This window comes from Lepisosteus oculatus, chromosome 1, assembly GCF_040954835.1.
Source record: "Lepisosteus oculatus isolate fLepOcu1 chromosome 1, fLepOcu1.hap2, whole genome shotgun sequence".
In the NCBI taxonomy this organism is placed as follows: Eukaryota; Metazoa; Chordata; class Actinopteri; order Semionotiformes; family Lepisosteidae; genus Lepisosteus; species Lepisosteus oculatus.
Window position 1 is genome coordinate 17855695 of NC_090696.1, and position 17613 is coordinate 17873307.

General features: G+C 44.9%; 1 protein-coding gene across 1 annotated transcript; it reads left to right on the forward strand.

The window, feature by feature from the left end:
• Positions 1 to 2704: 2704 nt before the first annotated feature.
• Positions 2705 to 17240, forward strand: sp7 (Sp7 transcription factor). Its single transcript, XM_015344051.2, has 2 exons — positions 2705 to 2831; positions 12980 to 17240. The coding sequence occupies exons 1-2, from the start codon at positions 2811 to 2813 to the stop codon at positions 14288 to 14290; spliced, it is 1332 nt and encodes a 443-aa protein (XP_015199537.1). The 5' UTR covers positions 2705 to 2810; the 3' UTR covers positions 14291 to 17240.
• The last annotated feature ends 373 nt before the right edge of the window (positions 17241 to 17613 follow it).

Genomic DNA, 17613 nt, shown 5'->3' on the forward strand with positions numbered 1-17613 from the left:
ACTTAAAGTATTTAAAAATGACATGAATAAAATGTGCAAGTCCCTTAATTTGACTTCCATTGTTAGACTCGATTTGGCCTTGAATCTAAATTGATCTAAATAAATTTGCCTATACGGGCATGAAAACATGCGTTATGGACTTTCAAATCAGCAAACACTCTAATTATATTATTTTCTGTAGGGAATGAGTTACGGTTATAAATAAGGCTTTATGGTTTAACTGGTAACGTGATGTAGGTACAATAAATATCGAAAACACGAGCTTGATCATAGTTAAAGCCCATCACAGTTAAACTTGCAAAAGGCGTTCTTTTTATTTACAAATTAAATTTGATTAAATCATTTATTTTCTACTCTGTAGCCAGGGAGACGGGCAAAACAAGATTTCGTTGACAGAAGTGCAATGTAAAATGCTTAGCATTTCGATTAATCGATTTTATTTTATTTAGGGAGGATAGATTATAACCGAAGCAAAAATCCGCATGTACCTAATATTATATATATAAAGCACACATAAGGATCCCACATCGATATATTTCACTCCGATCCATATCGTCAATGATTTTTGAAACTAGAAACAGAAAACCAAATTAAAAAAAAATTATAATAATTTTACAGTATTGCACGGGGCGTTGCAATCAAATGAAATTGGTGCCTAATTTAAATAATATTTATTACCATTTTTGAAATTGGAATCATTTTCGAACGATCTAAACTGCACGAAGAAATCCAGGGTCCATTTAAGAAATATTATAATCCCAGGATCAATTCAAATAATTCAGTAAAACAATGCGCACGAGGTTTTAAGACTACCCAGACGTGCACTATAATTAGCAAAAGAAAAAAAAATACTGATATACTGTACATCTGATGTGTCGAAAATTCGGCTTAAATGTATAAATAGGCCTTTACAATGATTTCTGTTTTAACCTATAATCTCAATGCGCAACTTCATGGATGTTTTTAATGGAAAGCAGTAAAATATTTCAATAAATACCACAAAAGCACTAAGTTACACACAGATATTTTATCGCTTTGTAAAATTTGAGCCGTTTCTCCACCGTAGACTTTCTTATTGCGTGTTTATATCCATACTGCGGTTAATCCGTTGTAAAAAAAATAGCCTTTAATATATACACGATACATCTTCAATCTTTTTATTTTTAAGTCTTTGAAATGTGTATTGGATTTTAACTACATGAACTGTAAAATACTTCCAAATGTTTAGTGGATTTAGTCCGCAAATTGGATCTGGAATTGCTGGTACATTAATTAGTGAGCCTTGGAGAAGGAAAAAAAAACTTTGAAGAACACGCTTCCTGTTTTAATTTAAACATTTAAGTACAATTCGACTTCATAGTTTAAAGCATTTTTAAACTCGTACTATATTTCTTTTCTCCCTTCTTCATAAAATGGTGTAATTTTAAACATCAGTGGCCGGGATGAGGCAGTTAAATGTGTTTTTAAAAGTATTGGAAACAGAATGAGGTCACGAACCGAACAGTAAAAACTCAAACAGAAACCGCGAACTCGACCATCTTCATTTCTTCTGATTTATTCCTGTGGGTTCTGGGCCCCCTTTTATTCTGCATTTTAAACAAACTCGAAGAGATTTCCAGCCTAAGTGGCAGTCTTGTTAGACACCCTGAGGGGCACCGAAATTAAGATTTAACCATTTTAATCGGGTATTTATGCCTATTTAAGAACCGAAAGATAGCACACTGTAACCTTCTGTGGATGGTGCCGCTTGTTTAGTCAGTACGATTATGTAGACTGCAACACTGCTTAATCATTACACTGATTTAAATAATACATTTGCTTAAAATAAGAAGTGCTTTTGTTGACTTCTTTATCATCGTAAACAGCACTGTGGAACAGACAAGTGAAGAGGAGACATCACAATGAGTCATGAAATAATAGCTAATTAATATTCACCCACCCCATAAACCACGGCGTCTTCTGAGAGACGGTCATTCTGTTACAGTAGGTACCACTGCTGTCTAGGTGTAATAGGAATAATTTATTAGACTGTTGCGGGACTTATGCAGGAAGGAGATGGGGGTCGAAATGCAGGTCCTCGCAGACCTAATAAGCTTAGGCTGTGAACAGACGCTTCGTCACCGAGATCCATTTTGTGTGTCACTTTCTTGGATTATTTGGACAGACGGGCAGATGTTCTGTGTCACTCCTAACAGTGGTGGTTTCAAAGTAGAACTGTTTTTTTTTTCAACAAAAAAAAAAAGACGACAAGGTCAGACTTCGGGCTCTAGACGGTCCAAGACGCAGCCTGGGCAAACGGCTGTCCTGCCGAATAAATAATACACGTGAACGACTGGGGGCAGCAGCGTGAACCCCCAAGCCTCGGCTCTGCGCCCTGTGACCCCCGGTGCTGTCTGACAGGCTGCCCCCGCCGGTTGAAGGCGCTGGCGGGTCTCGCCTCCCCGCACCGCCCGGCGCGTCGCCTCTTGTCTTCGCGCACTGGAAACCTTTTCCTCCCCTCGCTGCTAGCGATTCCTATTTGCAACTGCGTCCCTCGTTTTTCCCCCTTCTCCCGGGTTTCCGTCCTTCCTTGAACCCCCAGGGGGAAGGAGCAGTGAATCTAAGCCGCGGAGTTTCGTTCTCTCTGTCCGATTGGTTCCTGGCGGTGCTTCAAAGGCAGCGGACCCCGCAATTAGAAGGCGGGTCCTGCGTCCCTCTTCAAGTCTCCGCGCTCCTGCAGTAGCTACACCAAAGGTCCTGGGACTGTTTCTGCAGAAGAGACTAACAGCCCACTTTTTTTTACAAAAAAAGAGCTGGGATTTATCTCAGGGATGGCAGCGTCGATGTTAGAGGTACGGACAAATCCTTTCGTGTATTTAACATGTTTTGCGGTGTACATTTGTTTTCACGTTCAGTAAGTCTGATATTCTTTTTAAAAACATATTGGGTGTTTTTTTTTTTTTACCTGAGCTCTTGTTTGTTTGAGGTAAGCTGTATACTAGAGCTAATTCCGTTTTCTTTTCCGTGTGAATTCATAACGATTTCAGTTGTCTCTTCAGACTAGGGACTTGCAGATAATATCTGGCTCAAGCAGAGGTTTTTAAAAACAGTTTTGGTGTTTGTGTGTGTAAATAATCACGTTAACATCGGATCCTGCTAAAGGAGTAAACAGAACATATCATCTCTTGGAGAAGTATTAGTTGTTTTGTCCGAGCTGTCTGACTGTCTTCAATTAAAAGCCTTTTTTTTCGACCGATTGGCTAGGCTTGCCGTGGATCTGCAGAGGTGATATAATCGTTACAGCTTGGCAAAGACCTAATTATAAAAGCCGATTGCGCGCAGACCTCCTGCGCCAAACGATGCGATGGAACGCGACGAGACTGTGCCCAGACACCACAACGTGCCTCTCGGATACCCCCCGGCAACAGAGGAACCCCAGGCGTCTCCGGGCGGTATCTGAGTGACCGGGTCTACTAACGAAACTGCAATAACGTAGCTACCGGTTTCGATTTGAGTTCGCGATGATCAATTTTACCCGAGGCGGAGAGGCAGCGTTAGTTACCCCGAGTGTTGTAGAAACGGCGGCCCCTTGAAGTTGTGCGATAACGCCGCAGCAGCTAACAGCGGAGCATTAACAAGTGAACAGCCCATCTGGTCACAGATAAAGGGCTGTAGACGCCTTTTCTGTAAATTCGGTTAGCGTTTGTTGTAAACCTCCACTTAAGCCATTAAACAACTTAATCACAAACAGCGTCTATTAGGTACACCGCGACGTGCTGCTGCTCATTTTTCGTGTAGAAGAAAATTGTGACGGGAGACCGAACCCGTGTTCAGAGTTTTAAAGTTACTATGTTCAGTATATTTCGTTCTTACGATTTTCTTTTTTTTTTGCGATGTTAAGGTGATGACTAGGTTCATTGAACACATTATGTTCTCTGAGAAAAGAGGACTTGGGACACTCCTGCCAAACGGGCGTCGAAAAGTTTACTCATGTTCTGTGTTGTTTTCTTAACGCTAGCGCGCATTCACGGGACTGGCCTGACCTGACCTCATAAACACGGACGAAAAGGGACAAACTCCTTTTCTACTTCCCTTGAAGTCCCCGGGTCGACGATTTGGCCCAAAAGCGGGCGTGTCCACCGACTGGACAGCGCAGGAAGGGCCACGGTCTTTCTCCGCGGACAGACCCCCACCTGGCAGAGGAATCAAAGCCTGTGCGCGCGCTTTGAGCAGCAATGTGTGTCCTTATTAGCGACCCCCTACCACGCGCCTGCCCCGGAGCAGTGAATGTGAATATCCGTCCAGCATTAATTTGGAAAAATAAATTGGGGATGCTTTGCAAAGATTATACGAGCAGTCAGTAATGGCTGTGATTATTTTTCCCCTTCACTTTAAAGATCCAAAGAAAGAGAAGCACGGTTATGCCTCGGGCTAAATACTGTTGATATTTAAGGTCTTTTCAAGTAAGCAATTTGCAATACATTACGCTTAAGCTTACAGGTTTTGTGTCACACAACGGGAATGAAGACAGATATGATTGGAGACGTTTCCTGCGCTAACAAATTATTCCTGGACAGGGAGAACGATATACAACGCTTAGATATGTTATGTTTTCATATAAATTTGCTTGCTGTAATTCGGAGGTGTTCGTTTTGGGTCACGCAATGCTTTTGAACTTTTTAAGACAGAAACAAATATTCTTGACCTGCTAATAGGGTTTGTTCAGTGTTCATATTTATGGACTCATACTGGCAGGTTACAGTTTCAATCATAAGGCTTAAAAGCAACAAACCGCAAAGATTTAAATGTTTTAATAGTCGTGTGTTTAAAACCAATAATATTTTAGTCCCTCTTTCACCACACTGAAAAAGTGTGTTGAGCACAACAAATTGGTTTTCAGACTAGGACAACAGCATTTTGATTTGAACTATTTTTTTTCTAAACACGAGTTTAAGTCAGGACAAATACAAGTTGTGTTTAAAACACACAACGTGCGTTTTTTTTTTGTTCGAAAAGTAAATTGTTTTCTCCAGTTTTCTTTGGAGTGTAAACGTATATTTGAAACTATTTTCTCGAGCATGTCCTTGTTGATCAGAGGTTGTAGGAATTTTGTAGTGAATAGTAATGCTAGTTTTTAGTTTAGTAATGTTATTTTTTTTAGTTTTAGCTACGCAGACTTGAAAAGGAATACGTAAAATGTCACCCCAAAAGTTTATGTACATGATACAACATATACACCAGCCTATGTCTATAAAAGTTTGCTGACAGTTGCTTTGTATTCAATCTGAAACTCGATGATGCGATAAATTGATGATTTTGCAAATCGAACACCTAGAGGCCTTAACAAAGTATCTAAATTCGAACCATCGGGACATCCTGTGTTGTGGGTGGGTAAGAGCCTACACATTTTAGTACTTAAAGGATTTGACCACGATAAGGCTTCCACGAAATTCCCAGAGGCGAACAACATAGGCTTCTGCACATCAGGAGCCTGTTAATTCAGAATTAGCTAGGAATAACAACAAAAACGCTCGACTGTCCAGGGCACAGGAAGAAGGCTGGGCCGGCAAGAGGGTTGTTTATTTCTTTAAATGCGTCCACCTTGTTTATTTCTGCCTTTTTTAACTCGCGGGCATTCCATCCGACAGAAATACCAGATTAAAAAAAAGACATGTCTTGCCTTAAAAACGGTTTTACATAAACAAGAACACGTGCATTTGCTTATATAAAAATCGAATTTTCTCAGAGCATTATCTGCAGTGTTCGTGGACGGGCGTGACGTAGCTTTGACCCCTAACAGGTGACAGAACCCGAACAAACATTCTTTCCCGGCCGCGCGATGAGACAAAGCGGAGACAGTCCACGGTCGAAGCCCCAACCAGCGCCTTTTCCTTCGTGTTTGCTTTAGGGGTGTGTGCAGGGGGGGTCTACTAATGTACAAGAAATTAAAGATCTTTTCCGCTTAAAACTTTCAGAAACATGAGAGAGAAAAAAAAAGGATCCGGTAGGATTTAAACCCGTCGGATCATAAAATAAAACGTATAAAAACGACTCCAAGCAAACGCAAGTACATACAACATTATCCGCAGGGAGCTGGAGGGCGCGACGGGAGAGGGGAGACAGACATTTCTGTAATTGCAGAAGCACATTTCCTAAGCGCAAAAGAACTAGCTAACCGCACGCGGAAAAGGGCTTTAAAGACAAGCATTACTGACAACTTAAACCCCGCCGTTTAGCTTTTTAATGGAGAGCAATTAACCTGGAAACGGAGCTAAAGCGGTAGGATACGTCACGCTAACCGCAGGATCAGAAGTGGAGAGATCATGGTGGAGGCAGAATGAGGTTTTCTAAGCTTTGCTCGACGGGGTATTTCGGTGATTAAGAGCTATTTATAAAAATGCGTAATATAGCCTTTTAATACATCACAGCTTTAAAGGCTAACCTAAAGCTTGGCACTGGAGCGGACAACTTTCATAGCTAAAAACAGCCAGACGGAAAAGAGCCCAACAGCGTGGCTTACATCGTGTGGGCCTGCAGTTCTGAACGGCAGACGCGTTATAAACGCCTTCCTAACAAACTCTTACACATCCGCTCTCCTGCCGAAAATGTCTCGGGGGTGTAGGCTTTTCAGATATCATAAAATTATACACGCGTCGTAAATCTAAATCGAAGCACAAAGTTAGCTCATCCATCGGTTAATCAATTAAAATGAATCCATCCATCTTCCGCTTTCATCCAGTACAGGGTGGCTGGGGAGACGGAAACACACCTCAGCCAGTGGCTGCGTGAATGTCACTTTTGCATTTAACAACTTTACTTTAGTTTCAGAGACTTCTTCTTATTCTTAAAATATCCCGAAACAAGAGTAAGAAGAAGGCACAGGGGCCCGGTCACACTAAAGTTACGACTCAATTACTGTATAGCCTCCATTCAAATAAAATCAAAAAATATTTTCATGCCTGTCAAAATTATAAAACAAGCATTGAGATTTTTTTCCTTTGCGGCGCCTTAAGAATTCCGACGCATTTTCGCGTGACGAAAACACAGCTGTAAATCTCTTGGATTATTTAAATGTTTTATGAACGGGTTCCAAAAAATCTCCTAAGGCCCGGAAATGTTAGGGTTTCAGTATGTGCCGTGACTTCTATTTAACGAGAAAGATTAAATTCACAACTAAATAGTGATTTAGATTCAGCCTCCCACTCATCCCTTTACAAAGAAGCACTTTTCAAATGAAAAACACGAGGAACAGGCTACTAAACTGAAGTTGAAGCTGATATCCTGGTGTCTTCCAATAAATATTTGGATGAGATCCTCCTATCAGAACAGGGGAGGTTCCTTTACACAAAGGGTTGTGGGGGTTTGGAACAAGCTGCAGAGCCCTGCATGTTGTTAAAGTTGATATCCTGGCGTCTTCCAAAAAAAAACGAATGGGGAGATCCTCCTAGCACATATCTGCTGAAATGCAAACAACCTGGTTGGTCCTAATAGCCTTTGGCCTATTGCAAAACGTCCTTGTCTTTTCCTGTCGTTGCTCTGGTCGGCGTAGTGCAGGATAGTGACCCGTTGAAAAGCGCTTTGAGATAATGCTCGACAGAGAAAAGGAAAATGCTGAATATATCTGTATGCAGTATATGACTCGGTGACTGGAAAAACACCGTGTTATGAGTAATCAGTCTTTCGGCCAGCTCTTTCGGTCCAGGATGAGCAGTCGAGCGCTCGGAAACACTAAAATGCCTTTCTCCTGACTCGGACGGTCACGCCGCCCCGGCATGTGTGAAGGGACAGAGGGCGTGTCAGAGAGACGGTGGGCCACTTTCACTCGTTTCCAGGTGTCCGCGCTTTTATGTAAGGTTGTTTTTCTACTTTTCTTCTTCTACTGTTTTTCTACCGTTTTTAAGGAGTTCTGTACGGCTGAGAAAGTAATCTAGACTGTGCACAGAGAAGCATCGCGTTGTTCGCTATCGAGAGAGACGTCTTGCTGGGTCTCTCTCTGCCACTACAATGAGATCAGATGCTCTGATTAGGCTTTGAATGGGGTGACGGTAGAAGAGCTTTATTATTTTAGGCTGAGCAAAATATTTCTTTGTATTGAATCATTTTGGTCATGAACGAAGATTTCCGTGAAAACTGGTTGAAAAGCGAAAATAAGTTTACCATCAAAGCAGATTTTGTGTGTGTGTTTTTTTTTTATATCAGCGAGCTATCTGAGCCCCTATGGATGTTTTAGGCTTCTTAACCTGTAGGAATATTTTAATAAAATCTGAAACTGGAAGTGGTGAACTGGATGTTAGCCGAAGGACAACCATTTTCACATTATAACATAAGAGAACGCTTGCGAAGCAGAGCTGTACAACCAGCGATAGCATTCACGGCGTTTGGATTTTGTATACTTTGTGTGAGTGATGACAACGGATTCCTACGCAACTTTATTTTGGGGAGTTTGGAGGTTACACTGTTAAATTTACAATCCGTGTCCTTCTGTGCGGAAACGCAGTGCGCATTTCATTTTATAACTTATGGCATTCACAAAGTCACAGTAGATCGCATTAAGCAAGGCCGGTACAATCTGTACGGTACTTTCGGTCATATTTTCATTTAATTTTATACGTTACTGTCCGGAGGGGGTACGTCTTATGAGGATGAAAACATTGGACGACTTTTACAGGGCACTTTACAGCCCTCTTAGTATTAGCAAACGGCTAGTAACTGAATTTTGTGCGACTTGTGTTTTTCTACATGAGAAAACAGATTATGGATGGGTTTAGTATAGGTTCAGTCCTCGGTTACTTCTGTAAGTTTGGGAAATGGGGCTCACGTATCTTGAGTACATTCTGATTTAGAGGGGCTAGTGGACAATGAAACGATGATCGTTTGGAGTAGCGGTTGGGTTTAGTCCTCGGCGAGACTATAGCGTTTCAATCTTGAGAAAGGTACTTCGCTCGCGTTCCTCCAGTGAAACACCAGCTGTGCAGATAGGGTGCTGTCTATAAGTGAGCAAGTCGCTTCGTATAAACCACAAAGGAGCAGGTACAGGTTTATACCACACTGAAAAGAAGAGTCACAACGTTTTCTATTTCCTTTCAGCGTGGAATAAACCTAACTTCTTCCTTTTCAGCCTATGCATGTTGACGCAGCTAACTACTTGAATAGAACTGTTCAGTTACTAGATTAGCTACTAACTTCAATAGTGTTATCAGTTAACCCGTGGCTATTTCATCCCCTTTGAGAACTGCAGTAATTTCAGTAGCTTATCATCAGTATCCCCATCATCTTTATTAATAGTTTAAGGTCAAATGACAGAAGAAATGACAAAACCCTGGTTTCCCCCAGCCTTCTGTCGGACAGGCTGAATATTTATATAATTCCACAGGTCTCTGCTGAAGCTAGAGTATTCTGAGGTTAGTTTTAATCAGGGTTTTAATGATTTCCTAGAAACACTTTTAAAGCAACTGGGGTCAAAAGAAATCCACAACTGCCTCTCCAAATGAAATTCAGCGGGCACCTTTTATTCCTGGACACCCAGTCGCACAACTCACCCTGCTGAAATGCTACACAAAACGTAACACTGCTACCCGCTGGTGCCCAGATTGGCGTCATTAGTGAGGCATCAGTGCAGAAATCCAAACTGAAGAAAAAAAGGCATAGCTGCCTGACTCCAGTGTTCTTGTAAGACATAAACATCACGCTAGCCTTCAGCTGAGCTTTGTTGAATGTGTTGAGATTTGGGGATTTGGGGTGTGGGGGGAGGGTCAGGCTCCATTGAAGTCATTGTGGTTTTGATTAATTTAACGACTAACAGTTCCTTGTGTTTCTGTTTTATTAGAACTTAAAGATGATTGCGGCAGGAGGAGTTCAATTAGAACGCGCTGTTTGCATTGTTGTTTTTTTATTGTAACGAGTTTAATTAAAAACTGGTTGGCCTGGGAAAACAGCCTCACGGAAGCCAGCCTGCGCTGAAAGTTTCCTGTTAGCCAGGGAAGGCACTGAACTGACTCGCAGCCAGCGCACATTATAGCAGTGAGCAATAGCAATGGCCTGTCATTGCCAGTCATCATTCTGCAAGCATTTTCATCCATCCATCCATCTGGGGTGGGCAGACAGGCAGTGTACTTCTGAGCTGGCTGTACGAGGTTTATAGCTGCCCACCACAGTCTGCCACACAATGTTTATCTCTTCTGTACAAGGGGGTCTGTCTTGCCGGCGTTGCAATGAGGACAATTTTCCATGATTTAACATTCCTATGAGATAGCGAGCATTAAGTCCGTGCATTGCCAAACATCCCATTTTTTAAAACAAAGCAAATCAAAGAGATGCTTTCTTTCCTTAAAAGTTAAAATGCTTCTTTAATTGCTCAAACTTTGGAGAAAGTTCTAACTGGCGGAGTGAAGAATGTGGGTTCCTGATGACCTGGAATGAAGAAAAAGTTTGATTTCAACATAAAGAGCCCAAAAGACAAGAACACGGACAGGTTTTGAAAAGGTTCTGTAGTTCAGCGTGCGCGCACACTGCAGTAGGGTTCCTCTGTGATGCCTGCTCTACAGAATCCTTTCCACATGCCTTTCATTGTAAATGAACTGGCTGTGCATGACAACAAGTGTGGCAGTTGTCAACAGCTGAAGGACACTGGGCATGCATACTGCATTTGTGAGTCATTAATGCACTTAGGGCTGTAAGTATTATAACACAAAAAATCCCCTGAAATGTGTCACAGCCTTTGCAATGTCTTCCAGTACCCCAGCTTGTAATTAGTGGTTATTGTCAACTGACAATTCAAAACAAACACATGCCTTGCCTCTGGTATTGCTGGCTCGCTGCTTCAGTGCCGATATTTATTTCGTTTGGCCGACAGGACCCGGGTATGAAACTGTACCGGGGGGACGGACGCTGTTTTAGAACAATATACTGTTGTGAACATGTGACCTGGCAACACTTGACAGCTCCACTGGAGATGTCATGATAACGGAGGCGCTGCCCTCTGGGATTGTTCTCAGCGCAGCACAAGGAAGACAATTAAAACCAGCTCACCGGCCGCTGGGAGGAGAGCGGGCTCGGATTGCAGCGTCCCAGGGCTGCAGGCCTGCCGGCTTTCTTTTTTCGCTCATCCCTCGGAAAATACCGTTTGACTAGATAACCGGCACCGCGCTGGAGCAACGGTTCTATTCCTCCTTTCATCAGGCCTGGCCCGAGCCCTTATCTTTGCTCATCGGTTTGGTGCCCCCGTTTTAATTTAAGGCGCCACACTCTGAAAAGCATTAAGCGAATGCAATGAAGCAAACACTCTAGTGAGTTAGTGATTATTCTTCCATTGCTCCGGACTTATCGACGGTCAGTCAATGCGCCCCTGACCACTGTGGCCAGCAAGGCATGACCGGGAGGACTGCGCACATATAATAATAATAATAATAATAATAATAATAATAATAATAATAATAATAATAATAATTCCTTACACTTATATAGTACTTTAATGGACACTCCACTCAAAGCTCTTTACAGGTAATGGGGACTCTCTTCCACCCCCACCAGTGTGCAGCCCCACCTGGTGCTCCAGTTCACTCACCACACACCAGCTCTCAGTGGGGAGGAGAACAGTGATGAAGCCAGATCAGTGATATTATTAGGAGACCATGATTGGTAAGGGCCAATGGGAAATTTGGCCAGGACGCCGGGGTTACACCCCTACTCTTTTTGAGAAATGTCCTGGGACTTTTAATGAACACAGAGAGTCAGGACCTCGGTTTTACATCTCATCCAAAGGACAGCATCTTCTTACTGTATAGAGTCTCCGTCACATGTGTGTCCAGAGTGAGCTCTGCCCCACAGCGCCCACGGCCAGGTGAGGCTCTGCTCAGCTCAGGGGGCTCACGGTGACAAGGGGGGGCTGCCCCAGCCGCACCCGAACACTTTTCTGATAATGTAACTGTGAACTGTGAAGAGAGCTCAACCAGCCGAACAAACACAATGCCGCCCGGGGACACTGTGTGGGCGCATAAGCTATTTTTCTTTAGCAGCAGCCCTAAAAATACATATTTTCAAGGACACTGGGAAGCTTCAAGCCAATATGTCAGTAAAAACAAAATTACATGCTTGACTCATAGCTGTGAGCTGGCCATGTCTACCCTACACTCTGAACAGCTGGCATTACTCTCTGAGCAATTCTGGGAACCTCCTGTCTGTAACGTAAACTGGAGGAACACCTAAAACATGCATCGCAGTGCAGTTACGGTCTCGAAGACCTGTCTGGTTCCATTATCACGAAAATCAAGATGAACTACCAACCCAACTGTTAATGAACAAAAACCAGTAAAAACAAAAAACTTGGCAGGGCAGCATAACCTTGAAGTTTCATCAAAATCGAATTGTGAGAGTATAACAACCCCATCCTCACCGCGCGTGCAAATTGTACATTTCTGGACACTCAGATCTACCGGTTTAACCAGAAATCTCCAATATTGGATCAGTTTTCGATTACAACAGAAACGTCAGGGGGAAAGGCTGATTGCTCCAGACGTGGCTTCGCCGATAAACTCCCGACTTGCGATAGCTGGTCTGTCATTACCCTGCTTTCTGCGCCTTGACTGCCGCTCCTCCAATCTGAGGCACTTACAGTGGCGTCACCTAAACTAGGACAGTACGGAAACGCTGCACAAAGCAGATCCGGCTTAATTGTGTTTATCGGCTTGCGAGGGGGAAATGAAAGGGAACAGGACCCACGAAGAAACCCACAAAATAAACAGGCGCTGGTTAAAGACTCACTCTGAGCTAATCAGGGTTCCTGGAAGCTCAGGCAGGGCTGAGAATGGCGGGGTTATTTTGGGCAGGGAATTGCTCCACTTAGGGGAAGATTCAGGCAGCAAGCACTGTAGCGCAAACCGGTACGGGCTCCAGGTGGCGCAGTAGGTGTCCGCCGCTGGGTAAGGTTTTGGAATGTCACAGCACTCTGAGTGACCACAGCGCGCCGCCTCATCTGAATCATCCTCTTTGTTGTTCATCGCAGGAGGAAGCTCGCTACGGATCCAGCCCCCTGGCCATGTTAACCGCTACCTGCAACAAGTTCGGGAGCTCCAGTCCGGTCAGGGATTCGGCCACTCCGGGGAAAACGGGAAATAACGCTCCGGGCAAGAAAGCGTACAGCCTCAGCTCCGACCTCCAGCCCCCCAAGAACAGCCGGGGCTCCGACGGGATGGGAGACTCCTACTCGGGCTCCTTCAGCACGGGCAACGGGCTCCTGACCCCCACGGGCAGCCCCCCGCCCTCCGGCGGCTACGGGGCCGATTACAACCCCTTCTCCCACTCCTTCCAGGCGTCCTCCGGGTCTCAGGACCCCTCCCTCCTGGCGTCCAAAGCCCACGCCTCGGCCGACTGCCTCACCAGCGTGTACACCTCCCTGGACATGGCCCACCCTTACGGCTCCTGGTACAAAGCCGGCATCCACCCGGGCATCACGACCGCCCCCGCCAACGCCACCTCCTCCTGGTGGGACGTGCACCCCAACACCAACTGGCTGAGCGCCGCCCAGACCCAGCCAGAGGGTCTGCAGGCCTCCCTGCAGCCCGTCCCCCCCCAGGCCTCGCTGAGCCCCCAGCTCCCCAGCTACACGTCCGAGTTCACCTCCCTGAACCCCGCGCCGTACCCCGCCGTGGGACTGGGCACGTCGTCTCACCTGCTGCCCTCCGGCCAGCACATGCTCCCCCAGGACATGTACAAACCGAAGCCCGTGCCCAGCGGCTCGCTGATGGAGAACCCCATGGGGCTGAAGCCGACGCGGGGGTCGGGGTACGGGGGCGCCGCCCCGGGCCGCTCCTCCTGCGACTGCCCCAACTGCCAGGAGCTGGAGCGGCTGGGGGCCTCGGCCGCCAGCCTCCGCAAGAAGCCCGTGCACAGCTGCCACATCCCGGGCTGCGGCAAGGTCTACGGCAAGGCCTCGCACCTCAAGGCCCACCTGCGCTGGCACACGGGCGAGCGCCCCTTCGTCTGCAACTGGCTCTTCTGCGGCAAGCGCTTCACGCGCTCCGACGAGCTGGAGCGCCACGTGCGCACCCACACGCGGGAGAAGAAGTTCACCTGCCTGCTCTGCAACAAGCGCTTCACCCGCAGCGACCACCTCAGCAAGCACCAGAAGACCCACGCCGAGGGCGCGCTGCCGGGCAAGGCCGGCGGGGAGGGCGAGGCCGAGCGGGAGGAGCCCAGCGGGGGCACCTCCCCGCCCGCCAACGGCGTGGCCGAGCCCGGAGTGGCCAACGGGGAGGAGAAGAGCGCGGCGGCGGGGAACGGCTCCGAGCCCGGGACCGGCCTCCTGGAGATCTGAGCCCGCTCGGCGCACCGGGTCTGGCGCCAACGAGGGAGTTCGGCTTTTCATACTACAACCAGAGCTACGTTGGAGGACGTGTACCGAGCAAGCCAGAGTCCACACAGAGCAACGGGCAGCCCGTCTGTCGCCCCTCTCCAGCCCGTGCTTTGTTTACCACCCCGGTCTGGCGCTCCGAGAGAAACTGGGCCGACGGGAGTGACACGCCGTTCCCCCCGGCGACGCTCAGGTTACGCTCTCCAGCCGACATCCCCGCCAAACACGACCAAAGAAGCGCGCCCCACAATTCCCACTCGCTCACTCACCAGCAACGCCTTCACACATCGCAGTGGGGGCTCACGGGCCCCCGGCGCTGCCAGAGCTCACGCAGTCTTTTAATGCTGGTGTTATTAGGAACAGCTTTCTAATTAAGTAACCTCGGAGTAAATTAAAAACATACTTCTGTGAAGGCAACTCAGAAATATGTTATAGACTCTGAACAAAGCTCACGGCCATTTTTGTTCAGGGGAAAAGGCGGCTATGGGAACGTTCTGGAGTACCGCTCCCTGTGAAAATCTCCCCCCCCCCAGCCGGGAAGTCCTCTCCTCTCTGTCCTGTGCCATGAGACTGTGATGCTGGATGAGAGGATTTCCCCCATATAAGGTGTCATGGCGGTAAGGTAGGACATCGGACTCTGTGCTCTGTGAAATTCACTGGGGCAACACTTGCAACCTAGTCCACTTCAGCTGTCTTTTGTCCTGGACATCCATGAAACTATGGCAACTGCTTCTGCCTTCATCAGCGATGAACTCCCCACCCCCCAGAAAATACGTACAGTTCAAGCCTTCTGTGTAAGTGTAAGAGCAAAAGAAAGATTAGAATCGCCCCTTTAACTTATTTGGATGCCAGGTAACTATTGGTACAAGGATCTTGTCCATCCTTTCCTTTGATGGAACCCTGGGCTTCAGTTTTGGCAACATGGCTGGGTAGCTTGTTCCACCCCCCCGCAACCCTTGAAGTACCTCCTCTTCCCACAGATAACCTTGGTCAAGTAATGTTAAAGTCTGCTACAGACCACTTTCGGTGAACAAAAGGACACAGGATTTCCAAAACACACACAAGAACTTCTCAGCCCTAATGTTGAGGATCCCTGACACTTCAGATCCAGTACGGGACAGCAGATGTTCGACAAAAGGGGTTTCACAGAGGAGTGGACAGAGAGAGAACACAGTCATTTAAAACCATTATCCGAAGAACATACAACATCAGACAGGTGAAGAGATCTCAGCATGGGACAAGTCAGTCATTTTCCAATGGACATAATAACATTCCTCTTGATTATTCAGGACTAAAATGAGTTCACTGAGCATCTTTTGACAGTGTGAGGGTGGTGTGAAGTCACCCTGAATGCGTGCCTTTGTGTGAATGTGTGTCTCTTTCAACTTCCTTTTTTTAATTTAATTTTTGAGAAAAAAAAACTATAATAATCTTATTTATGTGTTAAATTATGACCAGCCGTGCCTGAGAAGAATATTGTGAAGAAGAGGACCTTAGATTTGAAGTTTTGAGAGACTATGAAAGGCTTATGAAAAAAAAAAACGTTTTATATTTATCAGACTTTAATTATGTCAGTTTTGGATAATTAATAATGGAGGAGCATGTGTGATTTACATCTTATTTAAATATTTTGTTTGAGTTTGCTTTATGTCAAATTTGTTTTTTAAGTTTCCTTTTTTTAAAATAACTTTTATCTCGTAGTGTAAAAGAATCCTTATTGACAGAGTCTTGTTCTTTTTTTTATTTAAACAACAGGATTTTAAGAAGTCTGTCCTTTGTAGATAATTGTGCTAATGTTATTTAGTTAGCTTAGTTGCAGCTTTACAGATATTTATTTGTTGGAATCCATGAGGGTTCAAGGAAGAAATTTACGAGAACTCTTAAGATGTGTAATATAATCTCTCGCCTCATTGTTTCAGCCTGACTTTGCTTTATCCAGCAGTATGTTTTTGTCTTCAGCCTCTTCCTTGAAAATCACTAAATTCCACAGAAATGGAAGCACATGGTTGCTTATGCTGGACCCACTTCCCGAGAATAATAAAACATGCAAACTGGTCAATGACATAGATGAACAGCTAACTATCATGTTCAAGTTTGTTGGTGACGATATTAAACAGAGCATAATACACCGCAAAAACTTTAGTCACCTGAAGCTTAAGGACTAAGTTATTCGGCTTATGGCTTATTCCAAGGCTACATACACTTTCACCTTTTTATATATCTTTTTTTATAGAACTGATATTTGTGGCATCTTAATGTCCTTGCGGAAGAGGGCACAAGGTCACAACACAACAAGACGTTGTTTCTAAACCACTGAAATATTTTTGCTTTGTATGTAGCTTCTTTTTAACTTCAGTTAGGCGGTGTAGGTGGATAAGGGATGCGCTATAAAAAAAGTCTTCAGTCCTGGCCCACACATTTCCACAGCGGACCGCCACGTTAACTCCTTATGGTCACTCATCTCTCCAAGTTCTTAATTGATTTGTAATGTGTTCAGCAACTTGGGGCAGAAGAGAGTTAAGTGATGCATTAGTTATTAACAATCCATTGAGATGGTAACTGACCCAGTTTAGTGGTTTCTTTCAATAAAACACTGAACAGCAAAGAACAGCAACCTCACTGGCTTCAAATAACATGCAGTTGTCCATTTATTCTCCTTTCGCTCAGGCTCTTGACTGATTTCTTTTCTTTATTAGCTTTGCAGGTCTTGGCTGATGTTTTGAATCGTTATTTAAATTAACGTTGTTTTTTTTTTAATGTAAACTTGATTTATTTTGTGTCCGTCTTAGAATCCTAGATGCAGGCACGCATGTTTGTGTGCATTTTAATTCCTTGGGTATGTTTTGCTTCCAATGTACAGTAGCTCTCCTTTTAAAGGAAAAAATGATAGAAAATAAAGTCTGACAGTCATTTAGTCTGGGGAGCGAAGTTTGCTCATGGCAGATTTAACTCACTTTGATTACTTTCGTGTCTGTTTCTACCCTGTTCTGTCTTTGAAGGAGATATTTCAGTGACCGTACACTCAGCTCGGTTATTATGGGCACTAAACCTAGAGAGATGCAACAGAAACCACAAGCCCACTAAACCAGAGGAGAGAAAGGAACAACAAAAGGGGCAACGAGATTTGTAAATAATTATTACTGTACGGGGTCAAACAAAAATAGAAGCTGAGAAAAAAAAACAAATGATCCTGTATGTTTTTTTTAATGCCATTAACAGACGTACGGTGCTGAGTTGAGTAAAAGGCTTTAATAGCAGATCCCAGAAGTCGTCTGCTGTGGATTTTT

What these genes read in the sequence shown, in the direction of transcription:
- sp7 (XM_015344051.2), top strand. Translation starts at nt 2,811, where the DNA reads ATGGCAGCGTCGATGTTAGAG. An exon ending in TGGCAGCGTCGATGTTAGAG is followed by an intron (nt 2,832 to 12,979) that starts GTACGGACAAAT and finishes TGTTCATCGCAG; the next exon opens with GAGGAAGCTCGCTACGGATC.